This window comes from Phacochoerus africanus, chromosome 1, assembly GCF_016906955.1.
Source record: "Phacochoerus africanus isolate WHEZ1 chromosome 1, ROS_Pafr_v1, whole genome shotgun sequence".
NCBI lineage: Eukaryota > Metazoa > Chordata > Mammalia > Artiodactyla > Suidae > Phacochoerus > Phacochoerus africanus.
This window is the reverse complement of record NC_062544.1, coordinates 149,702,576-149,727,991: the sequence shown is the minus strand read 5'-3', so window position 1 is coordinate 149,727,991 and position 25,416 is coordinate 149,702,576. Positions and strand designations below refer to the sequence as shown.

At 46.0% G+C, this 25,416-nt stretch overlaps 1 protein-coding gene across 3 annotated transcripts in view; it reads right to left on the bottom strand.

The window, feature by feature from the left end:
- Nucleotides 1-21,773, bottom strand: part of RBSN (rabenosyn, RAB effector) — a 30,520-nt gene extending 8,747 nt beyond the window's left edge. For 2 of the 3 annotated variants that reach the window (XM_047781619.1, XM_047781636.1), the window contains exons 1-9: nucleotides 21,670-21,773; nucleotides 19,484-19,804; nucleotides 13,258-13,398; nucleotides 8,746-8,846; nucleotides 7,860-7,905; nucleotides 7,589-7,750; nucleotides 5,179-5,420; nucleotides 3,864-3,934; nucleotides 1,009-1,095 (exon numbers count right to left, since the gene is read on the bottom strand). In XM_047781619.1, the coding sequence (XP_047637575.1) occupies nucleotides 1,009-1,095; nucleotides 3,864-3,934; nucleotides 5,179-5,420; nucleotides 7,589-7,750; nucleotides 7,860-7,905; nucleotides 8,746-8,846; nucleotides 13,258-13,398; nucleotides 19,484-19,631 (998 nt within the window). In that variant the 5' untranslated portion in view covers nucleotides 19,632-19,804; nucleotides 21,670-21,773. The remainder of the gene's footprint in view (nucleotides 1-1,008; nucleotides 1,096-3,863; nucleotides 3,935-5,178; nucleotides 5,421-7,588; nucleotides 7,751-7,859; nucleotides 7,906-8,745; nucleotides 8,847-13,257; nucleotides 13,399-19,483; nucleotides 19,805-21,669) is intronic. The other variant, XM_047781628.1, reaches the window with a different exon arrangement.
- Between the last annotated feature and the right edge of the window lie 3,643 nt (nucleotides 21,774-25,416).

Below are 25,416 nucleotides of genomic sequence, written 5' to 3'. Positions count from 1 at the left end.
ATAAAAAGTGATATAAAAAACTTATTCACAAAGTAGAGACAGACTCAAAAGATTTTAAAACCAAACTTATGGTTACCAAAGGGGGAAGGACAGATTGGGAGGTTGGGATTGGCATATACACACTACTATATACAAAACTGTTTGGTAATAAGGACCTACCAATAGCTTGGGGAAATCTATTCAATACTCTGTGATAGCCTATATGGGGAAAGAATCTGAAAAAGAGTGGACATACATGTATATGTATGGCTGATTCACTTTGTTGTACACCTGAAAGTAACACAACATTGTCTAAATCACTTATACGTCAATAAAATTTATTAAAAAAAAAAAAAAAAAAGGCAGCTGTCCACCTGAAAGAATCTGTGTTTCCATCCTGGCCTCAGCACTTCTGCTAGCTGTGGGGCATTCTCTCACCCGTAGAATGGGGATGTTAATCCCTACCTCACAGGGTATCTCTGATAGAATAAAGGAGCTACTCTGGGAGTTCCTGTTGTGGCACAGCAGAAGCAAATCTGACTAGGAACCATGAGGTTGTGGGTTCAATCCCTGGCCTTGCTCAGTGGGTTGAAGATCCGGTGTTGACGTGAGCTGTGGTGTGGGTCACAAACGCAGCTCAGATCTAGCATTGTTATGGCTCTGGCATAGGCCGGCAGCTGCTGCTCCAATTGGACCCCTAGCTTGGGAACCTCCATATGCCACAGGTGTGGCCCTAAAAAGACCAAAAAAAAAAAGAGCTACTCTGTTTGCAAACAGCCAGTGACTGATATACATCTGGTGTCAACCAGCTCCCATTCCTTTCATAATAACGAACATTAGAAATCCTTAACCAAGTTACTGAGACGCACTGAGGGCCAAAGCTGGCAGCTCCTTAGCCTCCTCCTCACACAGACCTGCTGTCACCAGGACTGGGGAAGCTCAGGTCTGCTGGTCACCCGCCACCTCAGGAAAACAGCACCTCTTCCACTCAAAGCAGCAGGTAAGACAACACCTGACAACAGACCTTACCTCAGAGCATCTATTAGCTCATAGACTTTCTGCACTTCCACTCGAAGGTCATTGGCATGTTCCAGGCTGTAGGTTGTCTCTCCAGCACTAGGGAGAAATCACAGAGATGTTTGCTCTAAGTTTCATGGCACTGAACGGAGAGTGCGGTGTAAAAGAACTCTACAGGTTTAAGACCTCACAAAGGGGGAGATGGTTAATTCTCTCCAAAAGAACCTGTATGGAATGTGTGCTCATTCCTTCTCAGAATATTATAACTGGCAATCAACAGGAAGCTGCTTTTAATTTGCAGATATTGCAGGGACACACTAGTGCCAAGGCCTATGAGGACCAACTCCTAAGCTGTCGCCAAAATAAATGTGACAGAATCTACTTCAGTCTACTTCCTCTGAACAATTTCAGCGCATCTAATAAGATGTATGAAGCAGTTTACTGAATGAGCTGGTTACACTACATCAGAGGAGAAGGCACGCTGCTTTTCTCACTCAAAGACTACTCAGGGAGCAGAGGAACAACAGGAAAGCTGACCAAGGACTCCAGGCCACAGCCCACATGGCACTGTGTCAGTAGCCCCTGCTCCTGGGTCTTATGGACAACTGCTCCCTGTGTGAGAAAAGCACCTGGACTCCAACTCAAAAAAGGAGGTGACAGGGTGCAATTCTGCCCAGGGTGGAGGAGGGGACACCCGGAAGGCCAGAGGAGTAGGGCAGTTACCACAGAGAAGGAGTCATTTACAAGTCTGCCACTGCCACTAGGCTGTTGAATTTCAAGTGCAGGGACAATGATTTTTCTTTTCTTTCTTTTTTTTTTGTCTTTTTGCCATTTCTTGGGCTGCTCCCTCGGCATATGGAGGTTCCCAGGCTAGGGGTCGAATCGGAGCTGTAGCTGCCAGCCTATGCCACAGACACAGCAATGCAGGATCCGAGCCACATCTGCGACCTACACCACAGCTCACGACAACACCGGATTGTTAACCCATTGAGCAAGGGCAGGGATCGAACCCACAACCTCATTGTTCCCAGTTGGATTCGTTAACCACTGCGCCATGACGGGAACTCCCGATTTTCGTTTTTTTATCCCTAGTAATTAGCACAAGGACAAGTTTAATCAGTATCTACTGAGAAACATTTCAGACCATCTCTCAGCTATTAACCCAGCCTCAGCAATGGCCCCTTAACTCCCTGAGGCAACAGCAATTTAAGTTCAATAAGCAGAAAAAAACTGCCCTGTTTACCTGTTTTCCCATCTATAAGGCAGTGGTAGCTGGAAAAATCTAGATGTGCATTGTAATCTAAGGATTCAGTAAAGTTGTTTCATCATTTCTTTCTTTTTCTTTTTTTTTTTTTGTCTTTTTAGGGCCGTACCCACGGCATATGGAGGTTCCCAGGCTACTGGTCTACACCAGAGCCATAGCAACACTAGATCCGAGCCGCAACCCTAGATCCTTAACCCACTGAGCAAGGCCAGGGATCGAACTTGCAGCCTCATGGTTCCTAGTTAGATTCGTTTCCACCGTGCCAAGATAGGAACTCCCATCATTTCAACTGCACAGTTTGCAAAAAGAACATCAGATGAGAATTGAGAAGGTCTGCACTTTTCCTGACATCACCAAGTCATGTGGAAAATAACAAGGTTGGCACAAATCTGAAATCATCACCCTGGTCTCAATCACATCAACCTTAATGCACTGCACCAGGCTGGGGAGAATTAAGATAGCATTGGTGGTTGGAAAACTCTGTGAATGTTGTATGTACTAAATGTGACGTGATGGTTGTACTAAAACCACTGACCTGTATGCTTTATTTTTTTTTGCTGCATCTGTGGTATATGGAAGTTCCTGGGCCAGCGACTGAATCCCAGCCATAGCTGCAGCCTATGTCACAGCTGCAGCAATGCCAGATCCTTAATCCATTGTGCCAGGCCCGGGATCAACCCATACCACCTAAGAGACAACACCAGATCCTTAACCCACTGCACCACTGCAGGAACTCCTGAACTGTACACTTTAAAGGAATGAAACTTATGAGTTAAATCTTAATTTTATTTTAGTCTTTTTTTTTTTGCCTTTTCTAGGGCCGCTCCCGTGGCATATGGAGGTTCCCAGGCTAGGGGTCGAATCGGAGCTGTAGCCACTAGCCTACGCCAGAGCCACAGCAACGCAGGATCTGAGCCGCGTCTGCAACCTACACCACAGCTCACGGCAACGCCAGATTGTTAACCCACTGAGCAAGGGCAGGGACCGAACCCGCAACCTCATGGTTCCTAGTCGGATTCGTTAACCACTGCGAATTTTAAAGAGATGGCAGAGTTCCCGCTGTGGTGCAGTGGGTTAAGGACCTGGCACTGCCACAGCTGTGATGTAATTGTACCTGTGACTCAGATTCAATCCCAGACCCTAGGAATTTTCATATGCCAGGGGTGTAGTCAAAAAAAAAAAAAAAAAAAGAGAGAGAGAGAGAGAGAGAGAGAAATGGCAGGCTAAATATAAATATGGCCCATGGGCCAAAGTTTGCCAAATCTTGCCCTAAAGGAAATGCCTGACACCTCAATGTTACCTGGAGTGGCATCTACCCAGGCTTGAGCATGAGGCAGACTGGTCTTGTTCACCCTTGGATACTGTACTTCATTCGCAGTGGTGCCTTCACCAGAGGCCTTTCACAAACATGCTCAGTCAGGATAGGTGGGGTCATCTGAACATGACTACACAGGACTGTGATGTGGGCCATAGCAATACAAACTCAACGAAGACTCTCTGGTTGGGGCCAGAGTTAGGAATTTTATTTTCACTACTAAAAACTGACCTAAAATGCCATAAAACAGTCACCATTGAATTAGAATGACAGAGAAGAACTACTTACTTTAATGATGCTGCCATCCTGATGTATTCAGGAGCTTTTTGGTCAACTTTCTCCATGCAGGTTCGTAATTTCTAAGAAGAAAAAAGAAGAGGTGAGCTGTGGTTAGGGTACAGAAAAGCCTACCCAGAAGTTGAATCAACAGAGATACATTTAAAACATGAAGTTTTCTAAAATGAAAAAAATACCAAGAGTGGTTTTTTGTTTTGTTCTGATCATTGTTATCAATTTCCTGATTTACAGACTTATTCTACAAGCAGAAAATCTTGCAGGAAGGAAAAAAAGTGAGGGTGAACCTTTGACCGGATGTTTTTGAGAAGAGCAAGGCTTCCCAGGACACAAGTCACTTGAGTTTACCAAGGCAGAGAAAAGAAATTAGCTGCAACATTCCTTCTCTTCTGGGTGACATCAGATACCAACACAAGGCATTGCCAGGGCCCACTCCAAAGAAGGAAGCCAAAAGCAGTGGCTCTTTACCCACATGAGCTATCAGATCATGAGCTCCACAAAGAATGGGTAACTACACCTGCAGCTCAGCAAGGGTTTAATTGACACTATTTCTAGAAGCCTTAGTATTTTCATGTGATGCCAGAAACACAGCTACTATGATCTGCAGAACTGCTAAGAGTGACCATTAGTGATCATCAGACAAAAACACATCTCTCCTTTGCTCAGTTCTGCACAAGCTGCTTTCACTGCCCAGGCTGTTTTTCTCCTCCCCATTTCCTGCCTCCTCCCTGCCCAGCCCCCACCTGGGTCATCCTTCGCAGCTTGCAGGCCTCACCAGGTCAAGCCAGGCTCACTCCCAGCCTGACTCTTAAATCCCATGTTCATGCATCAGGCTATGTTCCTTAAAGCGGCATCTACTGAAGGCGTCCCAAGGTCGCTGGCGGTTAGCGAGAGGTGAGGTATTTGAATGGACTTAAAAGGGAAAGCTCTAAGCCTCTGGGCAGTTTCTCAAACTCCTGAGCGAGTGTCCCAGGACTCTTGCGGCCCATGTTCACCCCCCGCTCCAGCTCCTGCCTTCATCCACAGAACCTGTCCACACCACATGCCAACTGCCCTCCTTCCTCCTGTGCCTGGGCCACCAAAGCCTGCAACCTGCAACTTTCCAGTGGGTAAGGAAGGGTGAGGGAGCAAGTTTAGTACAACATACCCAGTGACACCGGGACTCACTGAGGCCCTAGCTAGTGGCTTTTGGCAGAAACTAAAAATGATTCAAAGGAACAACCTCCCAAAGCACCCTCCAAAATCTGCAGGTGTGTACCTAACACACAGCTCAATCTTGAGAATCAGACCAAGACGGCACACGAATCACCTCGTAGAGCTTCACGATGTCAGGGGTGTGCTCCTTCTCATCGATCTGCTGCTCCTTCTTGAGCAACGTGTCCTTGCAGTGTGTACAGCAGCGGATCCGGTCATCATCCTTCTCGTCCAGGACAGAGCTCACGCTGCTGACACTGCTGATGCTGCCCCGGCGGGAGCCATGGACACTGTTGGGTGACTGGCTGGGGCTGGTGTGAGCACTCAGGGAGTCCTTGCTGGCACTGGTGAGCTTGTCTGGAAAGCACAACACAGGGCAGGCAGCAGTGAGCCCTCTAATCACCCACACCCAGGACAGCAGTGGAGTCCAGGGGTGCAGACAGGTGAGGGCAGGCCCTGCCTACAGCCAAGAGGCCCCCACACCTCACCTTCCCTGTCAGCGGTGGGAGAGATGCCACTACAGTCAGAAAAGAGCCAGACAACCTAGGACAGTCCATATTTGAGGCCCTGAAGCCCACCCCTAGCATGGCTGTACCACCTACTGCCCTGCTCCACTTGCCCCATGACTCGGACACAACCCAGGCTCTCCCTGGATGTTCCACAGCCTTCTCCATGCCCGAACACCCAACTCCAAAGCCTTCCAAGGCTCTGCTCAAACTGCACATCCTTCAGGAAGCCCTCCTCAGTTCCCTGAGGCAAAAACAATCTGCCCTTCTTAGAATTTCCTACCATGCCACCCTCGTGGAGCACTTACCACTTCTTCCCTGTGCAACAGTTCTAGGGACACCCCACAGCTGCCCTAGGCATTTGTGACTCTGAGGGGAGAAACTATGTTATCTCTGGTGACCAAGTGGCATGCATAACTTCCCAGGCCAGGAATTGAACCTGTGCCACAGCAGTGACCATGTTAGATCTTTAACCCACTGCATCACCAAGGAACTCCCAGAAACTGTCTTATTCATACTTGAACCCCCCTTTTTTTTTTCCACCTGGGCTGTCCCATAGCCACTGCCCAGCAAATGCCAGGTAATTAGTCCGAGAAAAGGAAGGAGAAGAGCGTCCCCAAAACAGCTTATAAAGTCTCAGGTGAGATAGGGAATCATCTCTGGGAGAAAAGGAAAGTATCAAAGTAATGGGTGCCCACTGGACGTCAGAGTCCCACAGAGGAAACGTCTGCTTCTGTCCAGTTGCCCAGATAGATGCCCTGCAGCCAACAGTGTGTGCACAGTCAGCGGAACTCTCCAGGGTTGCAAAATCACCCTAAATGTCCCATATTTAGCCCAAAGCCCATGAGATCATCTTTAGCAACTTTTTTTTTTTTAGGGTTGCACCTGTGGGATGTGGAAGTTCCCAGGCTAGGGGTCGAAATGGAGCTACAGCTGCCAGCCTACACCACAGCTCATAGCAACAATGGATCCCCGACCCACTGAGTGAGGCCAGGGATCAAACCTGCATGCTCATGGATACTAGTTGGATTTGTTTATGGTGCACCACAAAGGGATCTCCTTTAGCAACCTTTAACTAATTGAAACTCAAGGTTTAGGACCATCAGGCTCCACCTAACCTCTGTAGCCTCATTCCCACAATTCTCCAACAGTGCTCCCCGCTCCCAACTGCTGCCCCCACTCACTAACCTTCCCTGGGCCCTTCCATGTTCCATGCCTGTGCGCTGCTCTTCACTTTACCAAGGATGCCCGCCTGCACCACCTCTCCACAACCCTCCAAGGCTCTGTTCAAATGTCACTGCCTAACCCTGATCGCTATGCTCTGCCTCCTGTCTGGCCTCCGCAGCACTCAACATCTCTTGTGTTATGACATCACAGCCTGTTCTAGACAACAGCGAGCTGTTGGAGACCCTCCGCGCAAAGGAAAGAACCAGCTTGCTGCTCAGTTTTCGAGATCCACTCCTACAGTCTCCTCTTAAAGCCTCACCACCTGCCACTTTGAGCAGAGCTGACAAAGATATAGCCAGCTCATCTGGGTACCTGATCCAATTTCTCTCATCATCCTTGTCTCTTTAGAAAGCAGTTGTTTGTGAGTGTGTATCCTTGCTAGACTCCTTGGGGGAATGGATGATGCTTAGAGACCAGAGGTGGCAAATGACAACCTGCAAGCCAAGTCCAGCCTGTTTTTGCATAGTCTTCAAGCTAAGTATGGTTTTTACACTTCGAAAAGGTTGTTAAAAAAGAAGAAATGCCACAGAGACTGTATGTGGCCCACAAAGCCTAAAATATGTACTCTCTGATCTTTTTTGGGAAAGGTCTGCCAACCCCTGCTCAGACTGTTGCACGCCCAGCCATTGCACAGTACCCAGGCTGCAGTGTCTACAAGGGATCAACAAGTAAGTGAATGAAGAGCCCATAGGCCATTAGTTAAGCAAAAAGTCCTCCAAATCAGCCAGTGGTGATTAGTAAACAAGCTATTCTCCAGAGGAGATCAGGGTCTGGGGCCTCCAGGCCACCTACTTGCCAAGGGCAGACTGATGAGCTCCATACACTTCTTGCACATAATAGACCCACAGAGGCGGCAGTGGTGGCGGCGGTTGCGGATGCTGAACTTATTCCCACAGTCTGGACAGAAAGGGACATCCTGGTCGTTGACCCAAGGCACCACGGACTTTTCTATTGCTTTGGGAAGAACGAAACAAAACAGAAAAGCAGGCCATTAAAAAAAAAGAGATCTGATTGGGGGGAAAAATAAAAAATAGACGGAACATGAGCCAAGGTCTAGAGTTACCTCGGATCTTCGCAGACTCGGTATTTGTTCTGTCAAACGCAGTGAGCTGACAAGGAGAAAAAGTGCCAGAGGGAATTAATCTGGGGATGGACACACTTTCCACAGGCAGAGGCATCAAGTGGGAATGAGCACATCAGCACTGCTCAGTCTTATTGGTTGTCCCCAGCCCCACAAAGTCACAAAAGTAACTTCATCGAGGACAGAGGTACCTCCCTTCACAGGACCCATTTCCAATCTCTTTACTGTCCTTACCTGTTTAAGCAATAACCAGCAGTGGGCAAGGATGCGGTGTGGTGGCTAATGAGAGCACCAGGAAACCCAGATCCCCCACCGCCCTCCTAGACAATCCTACGAAGTACACATGAGGAACTGAACCTGTGGCTGCCACCATGCCCACCACACAACCCAGCTTATACACAGCAAGCATTTCTAGGGTCAAAGTAAAATAAAGCGATCATGGTATGGAAAACGCACTCTCATCCCACAGGACAAGGGGTTCCCACACTGTATGCCGGCCCTGGCAGGACACCCCTCACATGCCTGGTTAGCAGGCTGTTTGATACCACACACTATGTCACTGCATGACTGTGCCAGGACACTCCAACAAGGAAGGATCTGAAGGCAGAAAGGCTGTCCAGTAGCCAAGTGGGCTTCAGAGGAAGGAAGAGAAAAGCTAGATATGTGGCCAGTGGCTGACTTGAGCCATCCCCTTCAGTAAAACCAGCCCAGGCTAGAACCTTCCACCATGTCCTCAGCACCACTCAAGGGGTGTTCCCCTGCCAGCATCCGTTATATACAGTGTATATAACATGGGGAAAATGAAATATCCCCCTCCCCAGAAAACTAAAATTTGCAGGAAAAGGTGTCTTAAAACAAAAAAATTTACCTTCTCCAACCTGATTATTAATTTATTGACTTCGACAACATAATGGTCAATTCTGGCAGCTCGGTGTTTTTTGAAGTCGGAAAGATGGCTTCGCATTGCACCTAAAAGAAGAGAAGGTAGGAGATAAAAGACTTGTTTCTCTGGGGAGCCTCTCTACTTTGAATTTCAAAAGCAAGTAAAAAATCTAGGATTTTAGAGTATTACTATAAATTTTAAAACTAGAAAAGCAAATGGAAGGAAATTTGCTAAACTGTTAACCACAGTCACCTTGGGACCACAAAATGCGAAAGGAAAGTACTTGAGGACAGGGCCTGGACACTGGAGCCAGCCTGTGCTCCAGTTTCAATCCTGCCACACACCGTGTGACCCTGGACAAGTTCCTTAACCTCTCTGTAACTTGGAATATAAAATAGGTAAAAGAGTAGTACCTACCTAACAGGATTTCTTTTTTCTTTTTTTAGGGCCGTACCTGTGGCATATGGAAGTCCCCAGGCCAGGGGTCAAACCAGAGCTGTAGCCGCTGGCCTACACAACGGCCACAGCAATGCCAGATCCAAGCTGCATCTTTGACTTATACCACAGTTCACAGCAATGCAGGGTCCTTAAGCCACTGAGGCCAGGGATCAAACCCACGTCCTCATGGATACTGGTCGAGTTCATTAACTACTGAGCCACGATGGGAACTCCCCCAACAGGATTGTTAATCAGGATTAAGTAACTTAAAATTTATCAAATCCTTAGAATGCTGCCTGGCACATGAATTTTTATTCAGTAAAAAGGGGCAGTAACATTATGGGCAATTTAAAAAAACTCCCATGCTTGTCTATACTTCCAAAGTTGGTACAATATGATTTTTCATAAGAATAAGAACAATCCTTCTCAAAATAGCCCTCCAATGTAAATGTGAATAGATGCCTTGTGGGAGCTAGTTAAACTGGTAACTTCCTGAGTCCAGCAGCCAAGACCCAGGACAAACCTCCCAAATGGAAGGAAGCAGCTTGCTGTGCTGGCATGTCTGAAATAACTCCTGTTCAATGTCTCCTCTCTGGAAAACCAGTCCCAGCCCTCCCCATTCCAGCACTTAGTTCACTTCTTCTGCCCAGTGATGGCCTATTCATTAATGTACTCGACCATATTTAGAGTTTTTTATATGCTATACTCTTAACCACCTACACTTCTTTTCTTCCCTAACTTAATACTCTAACATCTAATTAAATTTTAATTTTAGGGAGTTCTCTGGTGGCCTACGTCTTACAGGATCCAGCACTGTCACTACTTTGCCAAAGGTTTAGTCACTGGCCTGAGAACTTCCAGATGTCGCAAGTGAGGCCAAAAAAAATTTTTTTTTTTTTTGCTTTTAAGGGCCGCACCCAAGACATATGAAAGTTCCCAGGCTAGAGGTCGAATCAGAGCTGTAGCTGCTGGCTTACACCACAGCCACAGCAACATCAGATCCAAGCCACGTCTGCGACCTACACAATAGCTCACAGCAACGTCAGATCCTTAACCCACTGAGGAAGGCCAGGGATCGAACCTGCAACCGCATAGTTCCTAGTCGGATTAGTTTCCGCTGCACCATGATGGGAACTACCCCCCATTTTTTTTTTAAATTTTGAATTCTTAGAGGTGACAATAAACATTAACATTTATTTATTGATTTATTTTATTACTTCTTAGGGCCACACACACATCATATGGAAGTTTCCAGGCTAGGGGCTAAATAACAGTTGTAGCCAACAGCCTACACCACAGCCATAGCAACTCAGAATCCGAGCCATGTCCACGACCTACACCATAGCTCAGGGCAATGCTGGATTCTTAACCCACTGAGCGAGTCCAGGGATCAAACCTGAATCCTCATGGATACTAGTCAGGTTTGTTACCGCTGAGCCACAACAGAACTCCCAACCAACATTAACTTTTAAAATGTGCCATTTGGGAGTTCTGGTCGTGGCTCAGTGGTTAACGACCCCCGGCCTCACTTAGTGGGTTAAGGATTCAGCGTTGCCATGAGCTATGGTGTAGGTGGTATGTAGTATGCCTCGAGTGTAGCCCTAAAAAGACAACAAAATAAAATAAATAAAATGTGCCATTCACTTGACATTTTGCAATTTGTTACTTCTTTCAGTTGTTGATACAGGCAAGTTAATAGGAAAATCACACTGATAATTACTATTTTCTTTTCTTTTTGCTTTTTCTAGGGCCACTCCCGTGGAATATGGAGGTTCCCAGGCTGCCGGCCTACACCAGAGGCACAGCAACGCGAGATCTGGTATAGGAGTTCCCGTCATGGCTTCATGGCGCAGTGGTTAACGAATCCGACTAGGAACCATGAGGTTGCGGGTTCAGTCCCTGCCCTTGCTCAGTGGGTTAACGATCCGGCGTTGCCGTGAGCTGTGGTGTAGGTTGCAGACGCAGCTGGGATCCCACGTTGCTGTGGCTCTGGCGTAGGCCGGCGGCTACAGCTCCGATTCGACCCCTAGCCTGGGAACCTCCATATGCCGAGGGAGCGGCCCAAGAAATAGCAAAAAGACAAAAAAAAATTACAGTTGATTTACAATGTTGTGCCAATTTCTGGTATACAGCAAAGTGACACACACACACAGACACATACATTCTTTTTTTTCCTTTTTTGGCCACCCTGTGACATACGGAGTTCCTGAGCTAGGGATCAGATCTGAACTGCAGGTGTCACCTACACCACAGCTGTAGCAACACCACTGTGCCGGGATAGGGATCGAACCTACATTCAAGCACTCCAGAGACGCCACCAATCCTGTTGCGTCACAGCAGGAAATTAAACTCTTTTTATATTCTTTTCCATGGTCTATCCCAGGAGATTAGATATAGTTCCCTCCGCTACAGAGTAAGACCTTGTTGTTTATCCATTCTAAAAGTACACCCTGAAAATTTAACATTGTCAATCTTTCTTTTTTCTTTTCTTTTTTTTTTTTTTGGCTGCAGTGGACAGCAGCTTGATGTGGGATCTGAGTTCTCAGAGCAGGGACCAAACCTGAACCCAGGCTGCAGAGGTGAAAGGACTGAATCCCAACCACTAGACCACCAGGGAATTCCCTAGCACTGACTATATTTAAATAACAAAAGCTAGTAAGAAGTCACATGCTTGAAATGTCTCCTTCAGGTTTCTAATTGTCTTTTATATGCAACTAACAAGTATACCTGTACAGTCTTATTTTTAAGCCATTTTCTCCTGTCATGATGAAAATGTTTCTAGTCTCCAATATGGTAGCCACTAGCTCATGTGGAGACTGAGCACTTAGAATGTGGTTGTGGAACTGATTTTAATTTTATTTAACTTTAAATAGGCATAGACACTTAACAGCTATCATATTGGATAGTGAAACTCTAGGACTTTCCTCATCCAAAAAGACCCATTCCGCAGTGGCACTGTCTGGTGGATAACCTCAGGTAAACATCATTTCCCTTCTTAGAGCCTGTTCTTCATCTATCAATGGAATGAGCATGACTAGCCATCCTGCCTCACCAGGCTTTTGTGAAAGGTGAACAAGATAATGAGTATCAAATTATAATAAAGTACTATGAAAGAATCATTATTTCTCTATCACATGGATAGAAAGTACTATCATGATGATTGCTCTCATTGGATAATTAAGGGACAAATAAGATTAGCTAGTTCACCTCCATGTGGCATGATCTTTTTGGTAAAAACTTTATTGAGTTATCAGTCAAATACATACAATTCACCATTTAAAGCACAAATTCAGTGGTTTTTAGTATATGGACAGGGTTGTACTACCACCACCAAAATAAACGTGAGAACATTTTCATCACCCCCCAAAAGATGATAATTTTGAAAGCAAGTAGATACCATAGTTACAAGCTGCAGAAAAATAAGCTGCATAAACCAGTGCTTCCCACTAGGCAGGTAACATCTACATGAGAAAAGACAGCCCTGGAGTTCCTGTGGTGGCTCAGTGGTTAACAAACCCAACTAGCAACCATGAGGATGCAGGTTCGATCCTGGTGTTGCTTAGTGGGTTAAGGATCCGGTGATGCCATGAGTTGTGGGGTAGGTTGCAGACACAGCTTGGATCCCGCATTGCTGTGGCTATGGCGAAGGCTGGTGGCTATAGCTCCAATTGGACCCCTAGCCTGGAAATCTCCATATGCTGCAGGTGAGGCCCTAAAAAGACAAAAAAAAAAAAAAGACAGCTCAGTCGATGGACTGTGCCTGGGCTATGTCAGAGACCTGGATTCTTACCCTAGTCCTGCAGGTTCTTAGCTATCTGACCCTGTGCATGTCTCCATGGAGTGCAGTGAAGATTAAATCGAAGTCCACATGTAAAGCATTCAATGCCATGCCTAACACAAAGCAGGTCCCCAGCTCATTCCTATCCATCTCTCCCTACCAGGACACAAGGTCCATGAAAAGCTTAAGACCATTCTGGTTTACTGATGCTTCTTCAACCACCTCTTAAACACACAGATGTTCAATAAGCATTTGATGAATGAAGGAAGATAATTTCTTACCAAGCTCCTGGGGTTCCCACATGTATGGATCAACCCCTCCATAGCTGAAAGACTCGTATCCTTGGGCCCCCGATTCTGCGCGGTCATCTCCTTCTCGTTTCAACAGCCTGTTCTTTGCTTTCCTAGCCTTCTGGACCAGACCTTGAAAAATGGAACAATGGAACAAACACCATAAATGAATCCACAAAGAATATCCAGTAGAGAGTCCAGGGAAATCTTTAAACACAGAAGTTGATTAAATAATTTTGCTTTGTTTAAAAATGCTCAAGAAGGAGTTCCCGTCATGGCGCAGTGGTTAACGAATCCGACTAGGAACCATGAGGTTGTGGGTTCGATCCCTGCCATTGCTCAGTGAGTTAATGATCTGGCGTTGCCGTGAGCTGTGGTGTAGGTTGCAGATGCTGCTCAGATACTGCGTTGCTGTGGCTCTGGCGTAGGCTGGCAGCTACAGCTCCGATTAGACCCCTAGCCTGGGAACCTCCATATGCTGCGGAAGCGGTCCAAGAAATGGCAAAAAGACAAAGAAACAAAATAAAATGCAGTAAAATTAAAAAAAAAATGCTCAAGAAAATGCTGGATCCCAAATAAAGTGAAGTAATAAGCACACAATCATCTTATTACAAATATCACAGAGGAATTCATTTATTCGTCACTACTAGCAGTAAGTTGGTTTATGTGGCCAATACATAGCTAAATTACTAATTTAAAAGCCCAATTAAAGATAAATTTTAAGACCAAATTTAATGAGGGTGATGGAAATATCTAAATGTCTTTTTCTGTATCCTTTTTTTTTTTTTTTTTTGCTTTTTAGGGCCACACCCACAGCACATGGAGATTCCTAGGGTAGAAATCGAATCGAGCTACAGCTGCCGGCCTACACCACAGCCACAGCAATACCAGATCCAAGCCACATCTGTGACCTAGGCCACAGGTCACGGCAACATCAGATCCTCAACCCACTGAGCTAGGCCAGGGATCGAATCCAAAACCTCATGGTTCCTAGTTGGATGCATTTCCACTGTGCCACAACAGGAATTCCTTTTTCCGTATCTTAATTGGGGAAGCAGGTACATATATTTTTCAGCTCACCGAACTGTACGCTTAAAAAACTTATGTGTAGGAGTTCCCATCATGGCTTAGTGGTTAACAAATCCGACTAGTAGTATCCATGAGGACTCGGATACGATCCCTGGTCTTTGATCGATCAGTGGGTTAAGGATCTGGTGTTGCTGTGAACTGTGGTGTAGGTTGCAGACATGGCTTGGATCATGCGTTGCTGGGCTGTGGTCTAGGCCAGCAGCTACAGCTCTAATTTGACCTCCATATGCCATGGGTTTGGCCCTAAAAAGACAAAAAACAAAACAAAACAAAAAAAACTTATGTGTAAATTTACCTCCAAGAAATAAAATTCCTATATCATGGCAAGACATAAAAAATTTTCTCTGCCCTTTGGCCTCCTCTCTTCCCAATATTGTGCATTAAGTATCAGCATTAAATATCAACCAAACCTCCCCCATTGGCTGAACATCTGCTCAATCATAAAGAGCAACATTCTCTTAGCGTTAACAAGACAACCCCCGGAGTTCCCGCTGTGGCACAACAGGATCAGGGGCATGTTGGGAGCACTGGGACGCAGGTTCGATCCCTGGCCCAGGAACTTCATATGCTGCAGAGTGGCCAACAAAGAGGAAAAAAAAGGAAAAAACAAGATAACCCCTGAGTTCCCTGCAGTGGATTAAGGATTCTGTGTTGTCACTGCTGTGGCTCAGATCAATCCCTGGCCTGGGAACTTGCACATGCCACTAGCACAGCCCCCCAAAACACACACACACACACACAACCCAAACAAGACAACTCCTTAAAAGATAACATTCCTTCTGATCTTGCAAGAGGCTGTGACATTCAGATATGGATTACGTAAACTATCAATAATATGTCATCTAATGTATAGCCCTCTGTCTCAAAAAACTTACATCTAACTGTGCCTTGACTTCCAATGGGCAGAACAGATCTTAGAGCTTTCTTTCTTTTTTTTCCCCTTTCTATGAATGCACCTGCTGCATATATAAGTTCCCAGGCTAGGAGTTGAATCAGAGCTGAAGCTGAGGCCTACACCATAGCCAGAAGAACGCTGTATGCAAGCCACAACTGCAACCTACACCACAACTTGTGGCAATGCCAGATCCTTAACCCACTGAGTGAGGCCAGGGATCGAACTCACATTCTCACAGACACTATGTTGGGTTTTTAACCTGCTGAGCCATACGGGAACTCCTCTTGGAGTTTTCTGAGATGCCATTCCCAGGTTATCATGCTCAATTTGGCATGAATAAAATTTTCCATTTCTTTCTTAGGTTGACCGATTAATTTTTTGTTGACAACTCAATTAAAATAAAAGTGTTTTTTTAAGTCAAATATACAGTACTAATTCAGTTACCCTAGTGACCCATGGACTCATGTGTAAACACTTTTCATTTACCTCCAGGTTGGGATTCAGCCAAACCAACATCCCCATGCTGCTGTTTCCCACCTTGCTTAACTGTACATGGAGTTCTTCTCCCCCATGCACTGAACGCACACATGAGAATACTGACCAAAAAAACCTCAAGAAGAAGATATAAAACCTAAAAGAACACAAAGAGAACTAGACTTGGTAAGAAGAGAAAATGAATGTTTCCTGAATTGATTCCTTGTATGTACCGGGCACAAAGCAAAGTGCTTTCATATACATGATGCCAGTGCATGCTTACAGCATTATGAGGCAGGTGGTAACCCTACTTACAAATGAGGACATGACATCAAAGGTGGAAAAAACTGTTTTAGCCAAGATCAAAGGGCTTATAGGCAGCAAGGCTGGAACTGGAAACATCCCCTGTCTGAATGAGAGCACCAACTCTCTTCAGACAGTACCGATTCAAACCCTATGCCTCTGCGGAACAGGGACTCTGCCACCTGCGCTGAGGTAAGAGGACTTACTGTTAAAATGGAACAAGAGTCAACTGGTGGGGAAAGAAAATTCTCAATTTCAAGTGGCTCTCATCAATGTTCTTAAGTCTTGGATGACTGCTATCCCTTTCTGCCACTAAAATATCATATTTAATACAAAATGATTGAGTTCTTTCAATACTTTGTGGAGTTCCTATGATTTTCAAGTACTCTGTCACTTCAATACATTAAAAACACTCCCACAGCTATTCAGAAATCTAGGTAAATGCAGATATGGAGGGGCTGGTAGGCAAGGGGTTAAACTGATAAAGCCTTAGATACAATTTTTTTAGATAGTCACTCTGAGATGGCTTTCCCAATTGGAAAAATAAGGCCCGCCAAAACTAAAGGACACCTTCTAAAATGTATTAAAGTAGTCTTTTTTTTTTTGTCTTTTTGTCTTTTCTAGGGCCACTCCTGAGGCACATGGAGGTTCCCAGGCTAGGGGTCGAATTGGACCTGTAGCTGCTGGCCTACGCCACAGCCACAGCAACGCAGGATCCCAGCCGCGTCTTCGACCTATACCACAGCTCACGGCAACGCCAGATCCTCAACCCACTGAGTGAGGCCAGGGATTGAATCCACAACCTCATGGTTCCTAGTCGGATTTATTAACCACTGAGCCAGGACTGGAACTCCAAAGTAGTCCTTCTTAACAATGAAAGAGGAAACTGCCTGAGGCAACAAAGAATTTAGCAGACAGGAAGCTGGAATTAGCAAACACCAATTCATTTTTGCAAACAAGGGTAAACTGTTGAGTTCAACAGGCGACCATGCCATTTAACCACTTTAGGAGGCAGAGAAGAGCTGTGTGGCAACCTTCTCAGGATGGGTGTAGTCCTTCAAGAGGGGGCCAATTAAGAATAATACCACATTTTTAAAACACAAAGCCACAGTTCATTTCAACCACCTTTTCTTCTACTTAGTGTACATAGGCTAAACTGATGCTGAACCAGAGTTGGGGCCCAAACTCATAGACCATGTTTTTTTTATGATGACAAGTTTATATTTTCTTTTTTCTTTCTTTCTTGTTTTTTAGGGCCGCACCAGAGACATATGGAGGTTCCCAGGCTAGGGGTCTAATCGGAACTACAGCTGCCAGCCTACGCCACAGCCACGGCAACGTCAGATCTGAGCTATGTCTGTGACCTACACCACAGCTCATGGCAATGCCAGATCCTTAACCCACTGAGCGAGACCAGGGATCAAATCTGCAACCTCCTAGTTCCTAGTCATTCATTTCTGCTGCGCTGGGATGGGAACTCCCTATTTTCTTTTTTAAACTGTCCCCAAACCTGATACCACACGGTTCATTCTTTGGGCTTTAACATTTCACTTGCCTAAAACTAGCAATGGCATAAGATCTCTAAGAATCAGAACACCAAATGGAGAGGTTAATTTGCGTTTTAAAGGACTTTCCCAAAACCTTTGATGTCAATCTTCAAAATTTTTTCTTCCTGATTCTGAAACATGGAAAACTGCAACACAAGCAAGAATTTCTTCCTGACTAAAGAAGTGATCATTAGTAGTACTGAAGAAATACTTAACTCAATGTTTTAGTTCTGGGGCAGAGATGGGGAAGAAATGGAGGGGAAAACACGTGAGAATTCTTTCAAGTTATTCTCACAAGGAATAAAGTTTCCATTCTAGTATATTCTAAATACATTCCCATATCTATTATTCCCTAAATAATCTTACACATTTTTCCCCATGTAAAAGTGTCAGTCATCCCAGGAATGGGAAGACATTCTCCAACATCCGCCCACTGGCATCAAAGTGTTAGTGAGATCACTTATATGACTCAGTTCAGCAGACAGTAAGGCTGGACACTCACTGAAAATCACGGAGGCCCTTTGGTTGTTCAAAGGACACTTTAGATAGTTCATTTGTTTGCTAGTTTTTCAGCTGCTCTCATGCTATGACTGGAATGCAGGGCCTCACCTCATTAGGGACGCTGTGTGAAAAGAGCAGCACTTACCTTAGAGGTGACAGAGATATGGGGTCAAGGCCTAGCTCTGTCACTTCCTGTGTAACCTTATCTAAGTCACTCCATATCTCTGAGCCTCACTTTTTCCCTGTAAAATAAGATCAACCACTTTCCTGAAGGGTTGCTGGGAAAGTCTAACAAAATAACAAAGTATGTGAAAGAGTATACATTTCTTTTTCTTTTTTCGTCTGCCTTCTAAGAATTATGACTCTGCTCCAGCCTCTACAGCCAGAAGCTATTTCATCATGGCCTCAATATTTTGAAAATATTTGACTTTGTCATATTCTTGACAGAAGCTATAAATGTTACTGCTTTTAACAAATCTTTTTCTTCTAAACTGAAAAGTGAGACATGGAGTGAGACTATGTGATTACAGGGGGCATGTGACTACATGTGCAGAGGTCAAAGCCCACTTAGGATACATGATCTTCCTTTCTCTCCCACCCAACAAAGAATCACGAATACAACATTAGACCTTTTAAATCTACCTGCCTTCAGAAATGCTGCCAGCTGTTGGCTGAAGTACTAGGAAAGTGAGTTCCAGAGGAGTAGCACCATACTTAGGGCTTAGAATCTAAAGTCCAAGAAATGAATACTCTGTATAGCAAAAATTACTTTGAAAAATTGTTTCTGCAGTCTTCCAGGACCTGAGGGTCCTTGAAACTCAAGGACCAAGTTTTAACTTTTTTGGTTTTCCTCTTTACATGTCAACTATCGCCTTCCTTTTCCTGCACTGCAGAGGACATGTTCTAGCTGAGGAAGTAAGGATGGCAGGAAGCCCTGAATTTGTGATAGGTAAATGGGTGTACAATCTGCCTCCACTTACAGAGCAAAGGAAAGGAATTCCAACCCCCAAAGCCTTTTAGGCTGGCAGTTAGATAATTCAAACAGTCTTGCAAGAGACAGCAGAGCACAGTAATTACACTCACTAAGTTCAAAGCCAGGCTCTATCTCACTGTTTAAGTTCAGGCAAGTTATCTCTGTGTCTAATCTCTCTGTGTCTAGTATCCTCATCAGTAAGATGGGGCTCATAGTCACATAGTGTGAGAATTAAATGAAGTTAATACAAGGGAAGGTTCTTAATAATGCTTGGCACATGGAAAGCACCAGATATACTAGATATATTTTTCTATTATTATTAATTTACTATTGTTTATTACGTTCTGGTGGCAACATGGAAGCTAATGAAAACCATCCCATGAGTTCAAGCTCCCAAAGACAGAATGGGACAAGGAGAAAATTCTCTCCTCTTACTTTTAATTTGTCCTTTGACATCACGGTCTTCCCCAGAGTGCTCTTCCTCATAATGTGACTGCAGCTGATAGAAAGACTGCAGGTCCTTCAGGCACAAAGGGCAGAGGAAGCCCTCTCTCACGTCCCCTGGGTCATCCAGAGAAGCCATGGTAGTGTCCCTCTCAACCCCCACAAAGCAGGGGCCTCATGCCAAGAGTCAGCTTGATTTCTCCACAAGAGACCAGGACTCCCACAGCATCAGCTCAACCAAGCAGCACACAGATGATGGGGACGTGGAATCGTGGCCTTGGATGAGGTTTCCTCTCTGGAGTAGGTGAAGTCCTAAAAAGGAAAGAAGGGAGAAAAAAAACAATTCAGGCAAATTAGCAGCAATTGAGAATTTTCCTTGTTCTCTTCACAGTTCAGCAAGGGTACATGATGTTTTTCAGTGCCGCTTTCTGAAAACACAAACTGCTTTCTCAAATTCTTAGACCAAAACACAAAACCTTCTTGGATATGAGAACATCACTAGACAACAGGTAACTCAATAAAGAGGCAAGCACAGATTCTTGAAGATAAGAGGAAAATGTGACTTCAACAGTAATCGTAATACCAAGGCAATTCTCTAACACTCATTCCAATGGTCCAACTTCATCATTTGTATGCCACTTTGGCCAATGGGGAAAAGTCAAAAGTAGTGATCAACAAACAGAAGATTTTATTTGACTCCTTTTACCCTGACCATTTATTCAACCATATGTATGGAGCTCTTGCACCTATGTCAAAAAAGAGATAGCATCTTCCCTAAAAACACCGAACCAAACCAAAGAAAAATCCCAACCGTAAAGAAGAACCTTAGAAACTTTGTGATCAAAAAGAAAAATCTATTTTGTGTCTTACATCTGTAGAGTAGTTTTTCTCCAGTAAATTTACTAGATTTTATGAACCAGCAAGCCTAATGCTCTCACTACTTCAAAAATAAAGGAATTTGATGCTTTAACAATTCAGGGATTGATAAGTTACATTTTCAGTATTATCACTTCCAACGTCACTTCACAAAGACTTCCAGCCAGGAGAACCCAGGCAAAACCATTCCACAAAAACAAGAAACTTCCCCCCAAGAACCTGAGGCCACAAATTACAAGAGATTGTGAGGCAGAATCAATGACCCTCAGCTTTGAGCTGTGGATGACCTGCTTAGAGGGCCACTCAGGAGAAACTGATTTCTGGCAATGACCCAGAAAATAAACAAACAAAACACCAGGTCTCTGTGTTCTTCCTCTAACTAAAAAGCCCTACATGCACCTCTCAGCCCCTTTCCCTGATGGTCGCTGAAACAGCAGCTCCTGGGCCCTCCCTAGACAGCGGTTGACCTGAGCTCCCTTCCTTCCCACGCCTGACCCTACCAACCACAATTCCAGCACATACCATCCCCCGCATGCCAAGGCACCCACCCTGCCTCAAGTCTCCTGTGGGGCGGCCCTGCACCTCTCCTCACAGCACTTATCTCAAGTTGTAATCACAGGTACACAAGTCTATCAGCCTACAGGTCTGGAGGGCGGGGGCCACGTTCCCCACCACCACACCCCCCACCACCACACCCCAAGGTGGGGCTCAGTGCCCCCCACAAACCACCGAGCAACAACGCTCCACGCATGAGTGAGTGAATGAATGAACAGCTACGGCCCGTGCAAGCACATAACCAGACACCCACCACAAACCAAAGGGATCGACCACAAACCACAGAGCCAGGTCCCACATCCACAACATATGCGAGCCCCTAACAGCTTAAATCACCTCAAAACCACGAATAAAACCTACAGGGCCACGCACCAGCCACTACGTAACTCAACACGACGCGCACCCGACGCACCACTACACAGGACGGGAAAGACTCGTCCTCACAGGGCACACACGACACCTTCACGCGGACGCCATACAAACCCTGAACTCAAACACCTTAACCTCCCACAAGCAGAGACTCAAACACAACCACCTGGGCGCCCAACCGCAGATCCCAAAGCCCAGCGCAACCACACAACCAGGGTCCAATCATCGCCGGCCCGCGAGGGAAACGCGGCCCGCGAGCTGCAGCGCCCACCACGCACGTCCCACCCACCATTGCACACGGGTCCCACGCCCCCCGGCCGGCTCCTGAGGGGAGCCGCACCCCATCCCACCCCGCACGCACGCCCAGCCATCAGTACCCAACCGGTTCCCGCGGGCTCGCAGTCCTGAGACCCGAGTTCTGGGCCTCAGCGGCCCCTCACGCAGGAGCGACCGCCATCTCCATCGACTGCTCGGCGCTCGGCAGGCGCGCCTGCGACGGCGCCCAAACCGGAAGGCAGGCTGACAGACGCCGGAAGAGCGCCGAGTCTTCGAGGGGTGGGCGGACTCCCCAGGCGCGGGCAGCAGCGGCTTCAGCGAAGGCGCTCTTAGAAGTGGCAGGGGGCGGGGGCTCTGCCGTTTTACGAGGTTTTTGACGCCCCAGGTTGTTAGGTGCCGAGCATTAGACCCCGCCGCTGACTATGCACACCATTGTACAGATGAGAAAACTGAGGCATTCCTATTGTGCCCCAACGGAAACGAATCCGACTAGTATTCATGAAGATGCTGGTTGGTTCCATCCCTGGCCTCGCCAGCGTTTGCCAGTGAGCTGTGGTGTAGGTCGCAGAGGCGGCTGGGATCCAGCATTGCTGCAGCTGTGGTGTGGGCCTGCAGCTGTAGCTCCGATTAGACCCCTAGCCTGGGAAAGTCCATATGCCACAAGTGTGGCCCTAAAAAGCAAAAAAAGAAAACTGAATCCTGTAGTTCTTTAGCGCTTGACGGGGGTGCACAATGAATGAGGTAGTGAGGCGTCTTTAATGCCTCTTGCACCCGCAACTGCAGTTCTAAGTTAAAGTCAATTAACGCTCCCAAGCACTAGAGAGAAAAGGAACGCTCAAGCCTGGAGGATGTGAAAAGATCTGGAATAGAAAGAGCCGCATGAGAGTGGGGCCTGGAATGAGAAGGAGTATCGATCCCAGGTGTGTACGTTGTGGTCAGGGAAAATCTGTGGCATTTTCAAAGGGAAGTCAAAACCTCTGTGAGATAACACCCCACACCTGTTAGAGGAGCTATTATCAAAAAGAAGCATTGGTGAGGATATGAGATGAACAGTTGTGCACTATTGGTAGGAATGCATATTGGTGCAGCCACTATGAAAAACAGGATGGCGGTTCCTCAAAAAATTAAAAAATAAAGCTACTATATGATCCACCAATTCCAGTTCTTGTTGTTTATCTGAAAAATAGGAAAACACTAACTCAAAAGATAGCTGCATCTGCCTGTTTGTTGCAGCATTCCTTACAGTAACCAAGAATATGGAAACAGCCAAAGTGTCCATTAACAGATAATGAATGGATAAAGAAAATGTGATATAATTATATAAATAATTTAGCCATAAAAAGGATGAAATCCTACCGTTTGCAACAACATAGATGGACTTGGGCATTAGGCTAAGTGAAATAAATCAAACAGAAAAAGCAAATACTGAAGTTCTCTTGTGGTGCAGTGGGTTAAGGATTCCACATTGTCACTGCAGAAGCTTGGGGAGGTGGGTAGAAATGAGCAAAGGGGGACAAGAGGTACAAAATTCCAGTTATAAGACAAATCAGTCTTGGGATATAATACACAGCATGTTGACTCTAGTTAATAATACTATATTGCATATTTCAAAGTTCCTGAGAGAGTAGATCCTAAAAGTTCTCATGACATGAGAAAAAAAGTTTGTAACTATGTATGGTGACAGATGTTAGACTTATTATGGTGATCGTTTTGCAATATATACAAAGATTGAATCATTATGGTAACTGATATAACATGTCCAGTATACCTCAAAAATGGAGTTCCCGGAGTTCCCGTTGTGGCTCAGTGGTTGGCGAATCTGACTAGGAACCATAAGGTTGCGGGTTCGATCCCTGGCCTCGCTAAGTGGGTTAAGGATCTGGCATCGCCGTGAGCTGTGGTGCACGTCGAAGACGCAACTCGGATCCCGCCTTGCTGTGGCTGTGGTGTAAGCTGGCGGCTACAGCTCCGATTGGACCCCTAGCCTGGGTGTAAGCTGGCGGCTCCAGCTCCGATTGCACCCCTAGCCTGGGATCCTCCATATGCTGTGGGAGCAGCCCTAGAAAAGGCAGAAGACGAAAAAAAAAAGAAAAAATGGAGTTCCCATTGCGGCTCAGCAGATTAAAAATGCAACTAACATCCATGAAGATGCAGGTTCCGTCCCTGGCCTCACTCAGTGAGATAAGCTTCCAGCATCGTTGCAAGCAATGGCATAGGTCACAGATGTGGCTTGGATCTGTTGCTGCTGTGGCTGTGGTATAGGCCAGCAGCTGCAGCTCTGATTCAACCCCTAGCCTGGGAACTTCCATATGCTATGAGTGTGGCCCTAAAAAGGAAAAAAAAAAAAAAAAAAGGATGCTCAGTTAGCCCCTACACCATGCCCTGCACTGTGCTGGGTACCATGGAGTATCTAGGGAAAAAACCTCATCCCAGCCCTTGGGAGCTGTTTGCTTTGTGCCCTGCACTAGTGCTGGCCTTCAGCAATGGCCTGGACACCAGAAGAGGAGCTACACAGAATAATGGGAAGATCCTGAGCTTTGGGGTCAGAAGGTAGCCTCAATTCGTGTTCCAGTAGTGGTACTTGATTGCTTTGACTCCTATTATCACAGTCTGTAAAATGGAGATAAAAATAGTTTCCGGAGTTCCCGTCGTGGCGCAGCGGTTAACGAATCCGACTAGGAACCATGAGGTTGCGGGTTCGGTCCCTGCCCTTGCTCAGTGGGTTAACGATCCGGCGTTGCCGTGAGCTGTGGTGTAGGTTGCAGACACGGCTCGGATCCCGCATTGCTGTGGCTCTAGCGTAGGCCAGTGGCTACAGCTCCGATTGGACCCCTAACCTGGGAACCTCCGTGTGCCGCGGGAGCAGCCCAAGAAATAGCAAAAAAGACCAAAAAAAAAGTTTCCACCTCATAGGATTGTCAAGACTGGGTGAGGTTACATGGGCTGGGGGGAGTGCACTAGGTGGTGTGTGTGTGTGTCCCTAACACTGGCTGCACCTCTGCTCCTCTGAACTGGAGCACTGATTCTGCAGCTAGTGTTGGGCTTCCATGAACTTCTGTTTAGGGACTTGAGGCTTCTGGCATGGAGAGCACTGAGTTTTTGGAGAATAAATGCCAGCAAAAGGGCGGTGAGCTAGGTGTTCAGAAACATGGGGTCTATCCAAGCTGCACCTTACTCTGTGACTTTGAACAGGTCCTGTCCCCTGGATTGGCCTCAGTTTCCCCACCTGTACAGCTAAAATAGATCCCAAAGCTCTTTTCACTTTACAGGTTTGGGAGGCATGGTCAGGAACCCTGCCCTGTGAACTGACACAGACAAGGAAGAGACTTGCCAACCTGTCATAAACAAAGCAACAGACCTAAATCTGCCTCTGTCACTGGCCTCTGCCTTGGGTCCTGGTAGCCAGGACTGGGGAGTGAAAACACGTTATTGCTTGTCTGGGACCACAGGAGTCCCAGAACAAGCCACGCTCCCAGGCAGGACAATGTCTGTGGTCAGGGGATAAACCTTTTATCAATCCATCATGATTTCTTTCTGTTGTTCTATCATTTACAAATGCTAATGTCACATTTGCCATTTCATTTGTTCAAAAAAGCAATCGTCAGGAGTTCTTTTGTGGTGCAGCAGGTTAAGGACCTGGCATTTTCACTGCAGTAGCTTGGGTTGCTGCTGTGGCATGGGTTCAATCCCTGGTCCAGGAACTTCATATGTTGTGGGCACAGCCGAAAAAAAAAAAAAAAATCACTGGCCAAATGGCCCACAGCTCTGGAAATTATGAAGAATCAGCCATTCTATTGATATTTTTAAGTATGATATTTTTAAGGCAAAGACCTTCCTGTATGCTTTAC